The following is a 14,128-nucleotide window of genomic DNA, read 5'->3' as shown; positions in this document are numbered from 1 at the left end:
AAAAATTAACATTTGTTTCCACACAGAAATCTCGGAAACCTCCTATTCTGTGGTCTTTACATTTAACCTGGTTAACATCAGCATGCCAGAGGACCCTGAGCGCAGAGACAATACCTACCCGCAAGTGCTGGATATCATCAATAACGCGGTAATAATTAGAAATGAACAGTGTAAATAGCTTTAGGTCCAATGCCATTCTTCACCAGAGGTTGATGAATTGTTTGAATTTATCTCCTGCAGCTGAACACTCTTCTGAATGAACCTGGCAAGGACATGTTTGAACCCAAATCTTCCAATTTTACGTAAGATGCAATCTGATTTCTTACTATGAATCATATTTTTCATTCATAATATTTATTTAGTGCCTCTTGACTTTCCAAGGCATTAAAAAATCCAATATTTGAAAAAAAGAGATGAAAAAAATCTGAGTCTCAATAAAGCTTTATTTTGCATAGGAATTTAAGCACTTTGCAAATGCAATATCCCTTCTTCTTTTCCTGTAGGAGCTCTTCAAACCAGATTGATGGCAGGATGGACTACACCTTCCAGGATGGAGATGCCATACAACCAGTCAGCTTCCTAAATGAGCTACGTCTGCCAACCACTACAACAGTTCTTCCAGAAACAACAACTGGTTTCTCTGTGACCCTTTCAAATCTCATGTGAGTGTTGGTTTTCCAATTCTACAACAATCAAAAATGGAAAAGGAATTTTATTGCAAATATTTGATGTACATTAAACCAAAGGGCTTTTATTTACAGATATGGTACAGCAGTGATCACAAGCAAGCTGGTGTTCAACTCCTCATCTCCAGTCCCCAGTGAAGCTCTGGTCCTCAGCGCTATCAACACTCTCCGTCGTTCCAGAGAGTCACAGCTGAATGAATCAGTGAAGGTGGTGAATGTCACCTATGAGAGTAAGTCTCATGATTTAAGGTTTAAAACAGGAATGAGTAAAAGAGATATGAATGACAATATTTTGTCAAATAAAAATTAACATTTATTTCCACACAGAAATCTCGGAAACCTCCTATTCTGTGGTCTTTACATTTAACCTGGTTAACATCAGCATGCCAGAGGACCCTGAGCGCAGAGACAATACCTACCCGCAAGTGCTGGATATCATCAATAACGCGGTAAAATTAGAAATGAACAGTGTAAATAGCTTTAGGTCCAATGCCATTCTTCACCAGAGGTTAATGATTGGTTTGATTTTTCTCCTGCAGCTGAACACTCTTCTGAATGAACCTGGCAAGGACAAGTTTGAACCCAAATCTTCCAATTTTACGTAAGATGCAATCTGATTTCTTACTATGAATCATATTTTTCATTCATAATATTTATTTAGTGCCTCATGACTTTCCAAGGCATTAAAAAATCCAATATTTGAAAAAAAGAGAGGAAAAAATCTGAAAGTCTCAATAAAGCTTCATTATGCATATGAATTTAAGCACTTTGCAAATGCAATATCCCTTCTTCTTTTCCTGTAGGAGCTCTTCAAACCAGATTGATGGCAGGATGGACTACAGCTTCCAGGATGGAGATGCCATACAACCAGTCAGCTTCCTAAATGAGCTACGTCTGCCATCCACTACAACAGTTCTTCCAGAAACAACAACCGGTTTCTCTGTGACCCCCTCAAAAATCATGTGAGTGTTGGTGTTTCCAGTTTTTAGACAAATCAAAAATGGAAAAGGAATTTTATTGCAAATATTTGATGTAATTAAACCAAAGGGCTTTTATTTACAGATCTGGTTCAGCAGTGGTCACAAGCAAGCTGGTGTTCAACTCCTCATCTCCAGTCCCCAGTGAAGCTCTGGTCCTCAGCGCTATCAACACTCTCCGTCATTCCAGAGAGTCACAGCTGAATGAATCAATGAAGGTGGTGAATGTCACCTATGAGAGTAAGTCTCATGATATAAGGTTTAAAATGTTTTTGAAAAGGAATGAGTAAAAGAGATATGAATGACAATATTTTGCCAAATAAAAATTAACATTTGTTTCCACACAGAAATCTCGGAAACCTCCTATTCATTGGTCTTTACATTTAACCTGGTTAACATCAGCATGCCAGAGGACCCTGATCGCAGAAACAATACCTACCCGCAAGTGCTGGATATCATCAATAACGCGGTAATAATTAGAAATGAACAGTGTAAATAGCTTTAGGTCCAATGCCATTCTTCACCAGAGGTTGATGAATATTTTGATTTTTCTCTTGCAGCTGAACACTCTTCTGAATGAACCTGGCAAGGACAAGTTTGAACCCAAATCTTCCAATTTTACGTAAGTTGCAATCTGATTTCTTACTATGAATTATACTTTTCATTCTTAATGTTTATGTAGTGCCTCTTGACTTTCCAAGGCATTAAAAAATCCTTATTTAAAAAAAAGAAAAATAAAAAATCTCTCTCATAAAGCTTTATTATGCATAGGAATTTAAGCACTTTGCAAATGCAATATCCCTTCTTCTTTTCCTGTAGGAGGTCTTCAAACCAGATTGATGGCAGGATGGACTACACCTTCCAGGATGGATATGCCATACAACCAGTCAGCTTCCTAAATGAGCTACGTCTGCCATCCACTACAACAGTTCTTCCAGAAACAACAACAATCGGTTTCTCTGTGACCCCTTCAAATCTCATGTGAGTGTTGGTTTTCCAATTCTACAACAATCAAAAATGGAAAAGGAATTTTATTGCAAATATTTGATGTACATTAAACCAAAGGGGTTTTATTTACAGATCTGTTACAGCAGTGGTCACAAGCAAGCTGGTGTTCAACTCCTCATCTCCAGTCCCCAGTGAAGCTCTGGTCCTCAGCGCTATCAACACTCTCCGTCATTCCAGAGAGTCACAGCTGAATGAATCAGTGAAGGTGGTGAATGTCACCTATGAGAGTAAGTGTTATCATTTTCAGTTTAGAAGCTTTTTAAATGGATATCAGCAAAACAGTAATGATAGTAAAATTTTCACCCAATCAAAAATAGCCATTTCTTTCTAAACAGAAATTTCGGAATCTTCCTATGCTGTCATTTTTAAATTTAATATGAGTGACATTAGTATGCCAATGGACTCTGGACTCAGAAACAACATCTACCTGCAAGTACAGGATACTATCAATAAAGCGGTAAGCATTCATCAATTACCAACCAAAGATCATCCAGGGATCCAGGGATCCAGTATTCAGTTCAGCAGGGATCCAGTATTCAGTTCAGTTTTGATTCATGATTTGAATTTTTACCTGCAGATAAACACTCTTCTGAATGAACCTAGCAGTCCAGCTTTACAACCCAACTCATCCAACTTTAAGTAAGATGCAGTCTGTTATAATCATTTTTTTTTCCACATGAAAATATTTGAAAATAAAAAATATATATTTCCAAGAAAAATCTCTGTGATTGTTCTGTGCATGTGCATTGATGTCCTGATACTGTATGCAACAGATACTATATATTGTTGTTTTTCTCTAGGAGTCCATTAAATCAGATTGAGGGCAGTATGGAGTACAACTTCCAAGATGCAGATGTTAGAAAACCAGTCAGGTTCCTACAGGCGCTTAGTTCATTGACAGGTTTGTCAAAACTGATAATCAAACATTACTTTTTAAATGTGTTGCTCCATCAACACCAAATACTGTAACTGCAATCCTTCTCCACTAATCATTACTTTGTTTTACAGTCTTAACAACAGCCAGTACTCTGGCATCAAGCTCAGCTTCTCCACCAACATTGTAAGAGCCATGATTCCAGTGTCATTTTGTAAAAGCCAGTTATTTTCTGAATCTGTCTTTACATTCCTGTTTTTTTCATCATCTTTGGTAGGTTGGGGAAGGTTTATATAAAAATCCAATTGGAGTTTCACACACTGGGTCCAAAACCTAGTAAGGATTACATTCTAAACTTGGCCAACTCTAAGCTCAACCCACGTTACAGAAATAAAGAAGACGCAACACCAACCCAGGTTACTAGCCTTGTGGATATTACCTATACAGGTGAGTTTTTCTCTTCTCTTTCAGCTCCTTTTTGTTCTGAATATCTCATTTGACTGCAAATGATGTTTATTGTGGAGACCTGTGGTAGCTTGCATTTAAAGAAAAAAAAAATCACTCACATTTAACCACACAACTAATAATTTTTTTTGTTCTGTGTTTAAAGGACTTAATGATACCTCATATGCTCTCACATTTGAATTTGAAATCAGTAATGTACTCATGTCTGAGAAACGTGAACTAAGGAATGAAACCAAAACTTCAATCAAAAGCACTATAAATACATTGGTGAGATTGAGACACTTTGATTTAATGGTTTCTCACAAAACCTTCCTGTGAAAATGAATATGCCTTATTCTAATCACACTAACTTTAACATTAATAAACACATTAATCTCTGTATTTTTTACTCCACTCCCCAGCTTGTCGACATCCTAAATGATCCCTCAGCTTCTCAGTTTGATCTGCAAAACGTTGAATTCGAGTAAGTTCTGGACCTGAAGAAATGTCTTAATGATTGTACCAAATCTGCTTTTAACATTGATTAGTTTTTAGTATGAGGAGATGTGGTTTTTAGACAGCTACTTCTGTTCCTCATTGCACATTTGAATCTCCACACAGTGATAATAGCACAGTGATTCTGGCCAGTGTGCAGTATGTTTTCTCACAAAGTGACTTGAACACAAACAGCACCTTTGTCAAGGAAATATTCAGTGCTAAGGAAGGTATTACCTTTACATCCACACATGCAATGCCACATTTTATATGCTCCATAAGCACTGAATACTTTAATTTAAAGCACGATTATTCTCCACTAATCATTACTTTGTTTTACAGTCTTAACAACAGCCAGTACTCTGGCATCAAGCTCAGCTTCTCCACCAACATTGTAAGAGCCATGATTCCAGTGTCATTTTGTAAAAGCCAGTTATTTTCTGAATCTGTCTTTACATTCCTGTTTTTTTCATCATCTTTGGTAGGTTGGGGAAGGTTTATATAAAAATCCAATTGGAGTTTCACACACTGGGGCCCAAACCTAGTAAGGATTACATTCTAAACTTGGCCAACTCTAAGCTCAACCCACGTTACAGAAATAAAGAAGACGCAACACCAACCCAGGTTACTAGCCTTGTGGATATTACCTATACAGGTGAGTTTTTCTCTTCTCTTTCAGCTCCTTTTTGTTCTGAATATCTCATTTGACTGCAAATGATGTTTATTGTGTAGACCTGTGGTAGCTTGCATTTAAAGAAAAAAAAAATCACTCACATTTAAACCACACAACTAATAAATTTTTTTTGTTCTGTGTTTAAAGGACTTAATGATACCTCAATATGCTCTCACATTTGAATTTGAAATCAGTAATGTAAAAAACTCTGAGAAACGTGAACTAAGGAATGAAACCAAAACTTCAATCAAAAGCACTATAAATACATTGGTGAGATTGAGACACTTTGATTTAATGGTTTCTCACAAAACCTTCCTGTGAAAATGAATATGCCTTATTCTAATCACACTAACTTTAACATTAATAAACACATTAATCTCTGTATTTTTTACTCCACTCTCCAGCTTGTCGACATCCTAAAGGATCCCTCAGCTTCTCAGTTTGATCTGCAAAACGTTAAATTCGAGTAGTATCTGAACCTGAAGAAATGTCTTAATGATTGTACCAAATCTGCTTTTAACATTGATTAGTTTTTAGTATGAGGAGATGTGGTTTTTAGACAGCTACTTCTGTTCCTCATTGCATATTTGAATCTCCACACAGTGATAATAGCACAGTGATTCTGGCCAGTGTGCAGTATGTTTTCTCACAAAGTGACTTGAACACAAACAGCACCTTTGTCAAGGAAATATTCAGTGCTAAGGAAGGTATTACCTTTACATCCACACATGCAATGCCACATTTTATATGCTCCATAAGCACTGAATACTTTTTTAATTTAAAGCACGATTATTCTCCACTAATCATTACTTTGTTTTACAGTCTTAACGACAGCCAGTGCTCTGACAACAAGCATAACTTCTCCACCAACATTGTAAGAGCCATGATTCCAGTGTCATTTTGTAAAAGCCAGTTATTTTTTGAATCTGTCTTTACATTCCTGTTATTTCATCATCTTTGGTAGGTTGGGAAAGGCTTATATAAAAATCCTATTGGTGTTTCACACACTGGGCCCAGTACCTAGTAAGGATTACATTCTAAACTTGGCCAACTCTACGCTCAACCCACGTTACAGAACTAAAGTAGACGCAACACCAACCCAGGCTACTAGCCTTGTGGATATCGCCTATACAAGTGAGTTTTTCTCTCCTCTCTAAGCACCTTTTTGTTCTGAATATCTCATTTGGATGCAAATTATGTTTATTGTGTAGAACTGTAGTAGCTTGCATTTAAAGAACATTTTATCACTCACATATAACCACACAACTAATAATTTTTTGTTTTGTGTTTTAAGAACTTAATGAGACCTCCTATGCTCTCACATTCGAATTTGAAATCAGTAATATATCCATGTCTGAGAAACGTGAACTAAGGAATGAAACCAAAACTTCAATCAAAAGCACTATAAATACATTGGTAAGATTGAGACACTTTGATTTAATGGTTTCCCTAAAAAGCTTCCTGTGAAAATGAATATCCCTTATTCTAATTACATTAACTTTAACATTAATAAACACATTAATCTCTGTATTTTTTACTCCACTCTCCAGCTTGTCGACATCCTAAAGGATCCCTCAGCTTCTCAGTTTGATCTGCAAAACGTTAAATTCGAGTAAGTTCTGAACCTGAAGAAATGTCTTAATGATTGTACCAAATCTGCTTTTAACATTGATAAGTTTTTAGTATGAGGAGATGTGGTTTTTAGACAGCTACTTCTGTTCCTCATTGCACATTTGAATCTCCACACAGTGATAATAGCACAGTGATTCTGGCCAGTGTGCAGTATGTTTTCTCACAAAGTGACTTGAACACAAACAGCACCTTTGTCAAGGAAATATTCAGTGCTAAGGAAGGTATTTCCTTTACATCCACACATGCAATGCCACATTTTATATGCTCCATAAGCACTGAATACTTTAATTTAAAGCACGATTATTCTCCACTAATCATTACTTTCTTTTACAGTCTTAACGACAGCCAGTGCTCTGACAACAAGCACAACTTCTCCGCCAACATTGTAAGAGCAGTAATTAATTTTCTTTTTGCATTCCTCTGTATTACCATCTTTTGAAAATAGATGGTAACTTGGAATAAATCTTCCAAATAAATAAATGTACCATATTTTGCAGGCTTGGGAAGGTGATCATATACATCCGCCTTGTTTTTAAAACACGGGGTACTATCCCAAGTGAGAGTAACGTTGTAAATGTGGCTAACACCCTGTTGAGTGGAATGAAACTGAGAATTAAACGATCCCTCACAACAAAACTTCCGACTGAGAATGTGAACTTTGTGAATGTCACCTATACAAGTGAGTTTTTTTTTTTTTTTTGTGCACATAACATTTGAATGGTAAATGGTGTACATTATGTAGTAAGCTTTTCCTTTGAAGGAAAATGTTTAAATCAGTAATCCCTGAATGGATGAGTGAAATTTTATAATCCACATATAACCTCCCCACGACTAATTGCTGTTTTGTTTATTTATTTATTTTTTCCCTAAAGAAATTGATGATAACTCCTTCTCTCTGAACTTTGGATTTGAAATCAGCAATGTGTCCATGTCTGAAAAAGTTGAATTCAGGAATGAGACCTACACAGAGATCCAGAAATATATAAATTCATTTGTGAGTTACAGATACTGAGAAATTGAAACTAGTGAAATTGCTTTATTTCAGTTAAGTTCTGCCATAAACAAATTAATCAATAAAAATGTATTTCTGCTTTTCAGGTGTCCACGATCCTGAATAAAACAACAACTACTAACTTTAATTTCAATCAAATCGTTTTCAAGTAAGTTCTGGCTATATATATATATATATATATATATATATATATATATATATATATATATATATATATATATATATATATATATATATATATATATTTTTTTTTTTTTTTTTTTTTTTAAGCAGTGTTTTATTGATTTCAAGAGATCTGCTGTCATCGAGTAGTTTTGGGTGAGGGAAGGAAAGATCAGTTTATTTATTTTGCTTAATTTCTCATTGTACATTTTCTTCACAGGGGAAACTCCACCGTGATTGAGGCCAACGTAGAGTATGTTTTCACAGACAGTGACATCGGCAGCTTCGGCTTGGTCTTTACTTTGCTTGGACCTACTACAACAGCCGCTCCAACCACCTATTACCCCACAGTCCTGACCACTGCAATCTTAAACAATAGTACAAACGCAGCATGGGTTGTGGCTATCATTGTCCCCTGCGCTATTGTCATTGGGCTCGTACCTTGCTGGATTCTTCTTTGCGTAAGTATTTTGATGATTGATTGTCAAATACGTGCATTGGAAGTAAATTGATTAATGACAACAAGTGTTACTCTTTTGTCTAAACAATAGACTTAAATTTGCCTTTATATTCTATCATTATAAATTATATATAATGTTTATAATGTACAGCTGATTCAAAATGTTTTTTACTGTATAAAATTCCCTTCCATGATGCTAACTCTCACTTTGTCTGTTTATGTGTTCAGTGTTTGCTGTGTGGTTGCTGTGGAGCAATCAGGAGACGTTGGCACAGAAGACGGTCATACAATGTACAGTACACAACTCGAAACAGCATCTTCTAGAGATTTTCAAGAACAGACTTTGATGCTTAAAATATTAATTTTCCTGTATTGCTGGGCATACAGAACCTCTCTAAATGTGATGCAACTGTGATTTAAAAAACAACAACTTCTATTTAAGGAATGATTTTATTTATTTAAAAAACTGTTATGTAAAGTAATGAGAATCTTGTTTTCTAAATGAAAGATTAATTTGGTAGTATGTATTTAATGTTATGGGAAAAATATAAAATGTGTTGATCACTTCTTTATTCAAACTTAATGTACTTTATCTAATATAACACATATTGCACTCTGATGACATATTTATGTACGAATCCACAATTCATCTTTTAAGACTGTAGTTAAAAACTATAATTTAATAAAACAATTCAATATCAATATGAGAACATTATTGTAGCCTAACCATAATTGTTGGTATATACAATACAGAGCTTTACAGCTTTAATATGTTGCAAAATTCATTTGGGCCCATCATACCAGTCCTTACTGTCTGATAAACGCTCTAGCAAAGACAGAATGGTTATTATAATGATTGATAAAAACATAAACACACAACTAACACTCCATTTCCAATACACTAAATGGAGTCTCAGCCATTTTGTAGTGCTGCCTGACTTCTTTGTGAACAATTTAACAGACAAACCTGAAAACAACACGTACAGCACTGAAAACAATCAGCATTTGGTTCTATTGTTCACGGACAAGTGGAACGTTTCTGAGTTAAGCTATGGTACATTCATACATTAATGTATGGCTAACATCACAGCCCCTTTAAATATAAGGATCTAACATAATCGAGTTGAAAAATAATTCATTTAAATATAAAATAATTATATTATATACAGAGGGAATTTGGCTTGGTAATATAAGCTTTCAATAGGTATGCATAGCCTACATACAGCAGAGGTCCTCAATGTGCAATGTTTCTCTCACTTCACGTACCAGCCATCCCCACTTCTTTGGTAAAATAAAGGTAGGCGTGTAAATAAAATATAATATTTTTGTCCTACTAATGATTTATGGTAGAACCGATGTGAGTAATAAATAGAAGAGAATCGAAATGATAACGTGTATTCAAGGTTGAGCTGCACCCACAATTAGTTACACCATGCTGTAGTGTATGCTGCATATTGTATACTTTCTTCATTTTTAGATTTTATTTCACGCTGTGGACTGTTTTGGAATGTACAGTTAAAATAATAATAATTATCTAAGGAGAGAGACCATCAGAACCAGTTAATGTCTCTTAAAAGCGGGGGTGTGCATTCACCTTTTTTTTTTTTTATTGTGTATGTGTGTGGCAAAGTAATTAAGTACAGCCTTTGGCACCTCTGAAAGACATTTAGTTCTTTTCTGAGGACTAACATGACATTTCACTATGAGAACCGCACCCCTAACCTGTTGCACAGGATCCGGTCCACATTCACTACAGCTTCTCAAAATATGTGTCACTTTGAAGGATTTTATGTTAGGAAGTGTAAAAAGATAAAGCAGGATGGCTTCGTCTCTGTGTGGACTCTGTGAAACTTCTCTGTGGAATATCTAAATGCTCAACAGAAATGTCTTTGAATAGCTATTATGTTCAACACTTTAAAACATGTTTGTATAAAGTATTGACTGTAGGCTACTTTTGCCAACACAATGTGAGGACATGGATGTTATATATAGACTGGCTTCAGTGACTTGTTCAGACGGGGCCAGCAAGGGCCCCTTTTGCTGTTGAACTAAAGGCCTTTTGAAGCAAAGCCTTTATCACCAAGAAAAGTAGGCAAAACTACAGTAAATAACAGCTAAGTTTATATGTGAGCACCAAAGCACTAAATATATGAATGTCACAAAATCACTTTGTTCCTCTGAAATAGAGCAGAACGCTGCAATCTGACTATTCCAATTTTCGCCAGGTATTATGTTTATTGTCTGCTGGTGGGGTATTACCAAAATTATTCATTCTATAACTTTTTGAACAGAATTGCAGGGGAAATCAATCCCATAAGACTGAATTCACTTACAAACTAATTAGATGATTTAAAATGAAAGACTTTTCTTTATGTAAAACGGCAAAAAAGCTTTTATTTTATTTATTTTTATTTTTTCAAAACTCAAATCTTGGCTAGGCTAAAAATAAATAAATAGGCTATGTAATACAATTTTACTGATAGTTGCTTTTTTTCCACAATGACTCAGATTTGACGCATTTGATGTGGGTTGGGCCGTGGCACAACTGGCTTTACCAGTTCTGTGCTGTGACAGTTCATCAAACAGATCTGTGCAACTTCAAAACAAACAACAGACAGATCAAAAAAAAAATTTGACTTTTCCAATAAACTGATTTTCATTATGTTTACAAAGCACAAAACTCAATTGCTTCTTCTTCACCTGCTAGACCACCTATAAACATTTTATGAAATACGTATCTTTTTCTGTCTCGGATGCATTTATACCACTAAAAACAGTGACAGGGTCTGCCAAGGAGCTATTTTTATCCCCTTTTATCTCTTGTCTTTATGATCAATGAAGGGCTCTCACAGGCCATTATGTGTGTTTATTTTTAAGATAATCCCCTTTGTTCTAACTGGTTTGCTACATGCATGCCTGTCTCTGCAGCTGGGTATTGTTTGGAACATGGTGAAAGAGATAAAGGGAACGTAATAGGATAGTGACAGTAATAGGCAGTGTGACTGCCACTGTATAGGTCATATAGGATCCATGTATTAAATCAGTGGTTCTCAACCTTTTTTGGGCCAACACCGCCCCCCCCCCACCCCCCACCATTATTCAGATCCCTCACAGCCCCCCATCTAATAAAACATAGTCTAATTGTCCTCACTGACTATTGTAGCATTCAAATTTATATGGGGTCATTTTTTTTTTTTTTTTTTAAGAAATTACTTTAATTCAATGATCCATTAAATTGATGAAAAAAATTAATGACAGTGAAATACATTTTGAAAATAAATTATTTGAAAATAAGTGCAATAACATTTATTCACAGAGTTTTTAAGCATGTTGGTGATTTTCATTGCTACAGATTGGGTGATGTTTTTGTCCAAATTTAAAAAGACTTGATAAAAATTCCTGTTTAGAATATATCCAGAGGGGCATTTTTACAAAAGAGATTTTCATTTGTTCTTCTGTTCCTGGCAGAGTGAGCGGAGTGGAGTGGCATGATTTGTGACTGGTGTGAGTAGTGGATTATTCTTTTTGAAAGTCGGAGCATTGTAGTTTTTTTTAGTTGCTCCGAGAGCTCTCCAAAATTGAGTGGATGAATACATGTTTTAAACAGTTTGTTGTACAGGTTAGTGTTGTCACGGTACAAAAATTTCAGTATTCGATACCAATACCAGTGAAAATCCATGGTTCTCTGTACTAATTTCGGTACCAAAGCAAAACAAAAACATGCTAATTGAACAACATTACAGTATTTGTATTAATAACGTTAAACAAAAATTAAATGTACTAAACCAATGCCATTCTTTATACTTATTTAAAATTGTTTCAAGATTTTCCACAAGTAATAAAAGTATTTAAAAAAAGTAAACAAGTTTCACGCAAAAGTTTAGTCATAGTTCTACTGCCACTGAAAAACATCTATAAACTGTTGTCTGTTTTACGGTTTGCTGGTGTGTTTCAGGATCTTCCTCAGTCTGCAGCGATAAAAATAAAATATAATATACTTGAGTAAAGCTGAGTCTGATGGGCTGAGTCTGACCAAATGCAACATTAGATCATTGACACCAGCAAAAATATACTTTTCAGTAAATAACAAAGCTCAGCTTTTATAATAAATTAAGATAACACATATATTAAGTGTATATCAAATAGATGGAAACTGTAGTATTAAAAAAACTTTACAATAAGATTTCATTTGTTAGATAACATGACCTAACAATAAACAATAGTTATATGGCAATTATTCTTCTAAGGGTTCATTTTAAAATTTTCTAATACATAAATCACAAATTCAATCTATTAAAATTATTTAATGCACAATGAACAAATATGAATGATCAAGTGTTTGTATTAAATAACATTCACAAACATTAATGGATGTCGTAAAAATATATTGTTCACTTACTGTAAGATGTTACTAGATCTAAATCATAGCAAACATTAAATCATTGAACAATAGAGCCTATACAGGAGATCAAATTTGACTGTACTTTTATTTAATCCAAAATGTGTTCATATTCATGCCAGTGATATTCAGGCAAGAGTTCTAACTAACTAGAAGAAGAAAAAAATAAACTTTTTCTGACAGACTGATATGTAAACACTTAACCAAACATTTTTACATTTTCTAACGCATATTTTTGGATACACATTTAAAAGCCTCTGGTGTGTAAAAAAAAAAAAAGTAAATACCATTATTTGTCCTCCTGTTTTTTCTGTTCAGTAATAAAAGTTATAGGAGCAATAAATAGTTAACAAAGAAACTTCATTCATATGCTCATTATATTTACTTCGTTAGGGTGACCAAACGTGCCATTTTCCCACGACACGTCTGGCCAGGATTTCTATATTGCCTAAAATATCCACGTTTTGGCTTTGTTTGCGCTGCGCAGACCAATTGTTGTATGAAAAAGTACTGTGAGAGCTCTAGAGACCAGACGGCTTCTTGTGCTTTTGAATCGCTCTCACGGTACTTTGATGTCATACATCGATCGGTATGCTCAGTGCCGCTTCAAGTCGAACAGTAATATGTACACGCATCGCTTTGACCGTTCTCTGTAGACCCCACCTTCTCACGCACCACGATTGGTCGATTATGTACAATGTCTGCATGTTATTGGTCAAACGATTATTACCTTCATTAAGTATGAAAACAGGAAACCAAAACCTAAACGTGGATATTTTAGGCAATATAGAAATCCTGGCCAGGACGTGTCGTGGGAAAATGGCACGTTTGCTCACCCTAAACTTCGTTAGACACGCGTATGCTAACGACTAACTACGACTGTGCTAACAGTGATATTTATTTCAATCCGACATTCAAATTAAAAATATGGAATAATATTCATAACAGAAGCTCCAAATATTAAAAATGTAATTGAAACTTACCTGCTTGAACTTGATCGGTGTGTTTTGTTAGTTTGATGTGTTTCCTCCTCTTGAGGTCGCCACTGCTTCTATGAAGAGGTTGCCAGGTTTTCACAAGAAAAACCCGCACAAACCTGTTTCGAGGTGTCCCCCGTTAAAAATCACATTCCGGTGATAAAATACAGTTTAGGTGGGGTTCCCCTGGTAAATTTTGCATTCCATGGGGTAAGAATAAAGTTATTGGGGTCGTTTTTTCAACTTGCGAACATAAAAAACAACCTGCGGCAACAGTGTTAAAGTAGCCCGATTTCGTGGGAAAACCTAGGATTTAGCAACACTGGAGA

At 35.2% G+C, this 14,128-nt stretch overlaps 1 protein-coding gene across 1 annotated transcript in view; it reads left to right on the top strand.

Moving 5' to 3' along the window:
- LOC109067526 (uncharacterized threonine-rich GPI-anchored glycoprotein PJ4664.02-like) overlaps window positions 1-9,025 on the top strand; it is a 36,648-nt gene extending 27,623 nt beyond the window's left edge. The window contains exons 32-57 of the mRNA XM_042716014.1: window positions 27-148; window positions 241-302; window positions 504-662; window positions 762-916; window positions 1,014-1,135; window positions 1,226-1,287; window positions 1,490-1,648; window positions 1,749-1,903; window positions 2,011-2,132; window positions 2,224-2,285; window positions 2,483-2,644; window positions 2,744-2,898; window positions 3,007-3,128; window positions 3,249-3,310; window positions 3,472-3,572; window positions 3,680-3,731; window positions 3,823-3,992; window positions 4,156-4,277; window positions 4,412-4,473; window positions 4,611-4,714; window positions 5,980-6,031; window positions 7,287-7,468; window positions 7,662-7,783; window positions 7,888-7,949; window positions 8,184-8,424; window positions 8,652-9,025. Of these exons, the coding sequence (XP_042571948.1) occupies window positions 27-148; window positions 241-302; window positions 504-662; window positions 762-916; window positions 1,014-1,135; window positions 1,226-1,287; window positions 1,490-1,648; window positions 1,749-1,903; window positions 2,011-2,132; window positions 2,224-2,285; window positions 2,483-2,644; window positions 2,744-2,898; window positions 3,007-3,128; window positions 3,249-3,310; window positions 3,472-3,572; window positions 3,680-3,731; window positions 3,823-3,992; window positions 4,156-4,277; window positions 4,412-4,473; window positions 4,611-4,714; window positions 5,980-6,031; window positions 7,287-7,468; window positions 7,662-7,783; window positions 7,888-7,949; window positions 8,184-8,424; window positions 8,652-8,747 (3,047 nt within the window). The 3' untranslated portion in view covers window positions 8,748-9,025. The remainder of the gene's footprint in view (window positions 1-26; window positions 149-240; window positions 303-503; window positions 663-761; window positions 917-1,013; window positions 1,136-1,225; window positions 1,288-1,489; window positions 1,649-1,748; window positions 1,904-2,010; window positions 2,133-2,223; window positions 2,286-2,482; window positions 2,645-2,743; window positions 2,899-3,006; window positions 3,129-3,248; window positions 3,311-3,471; window positions 3,573-3,679; window positions 3,732-3,822; window positions 3,993-4,155; window positions 4,278-4,411; window positions 4,474-4,610; window positions 4,715-5,979; window positions 6,032-7,286; window positions 7,469-7,661; window positions 7,784-7,887; window positions 7,950-8,183; window positions 8,425-8,651) is intronic.
- The last annotated feature ends 5,103 nt before the right edge of the window (window positions 9,026-14,128 follow it).

This window comes from Cyprinus carpio, chromosome B1, assembly GCF_018340385.1.
Source record: "Cyprinus carpio isolate SPL01 chromosome B1, ASM1834038v1, whole genome shotgun sequence".
Classification (NCBI taxonomy): Eukaryota; Metazoa; Chordata; class Actinopteri; order Cypriniformes; family Cyprinidae; genus Cyprinus; species Cyprinus carpio.
The sequence above is the reverse complement of the archived record's forward strand: the minus strand, read 5'-3'. Positions and strand labels throughout refer to the sequence as shown.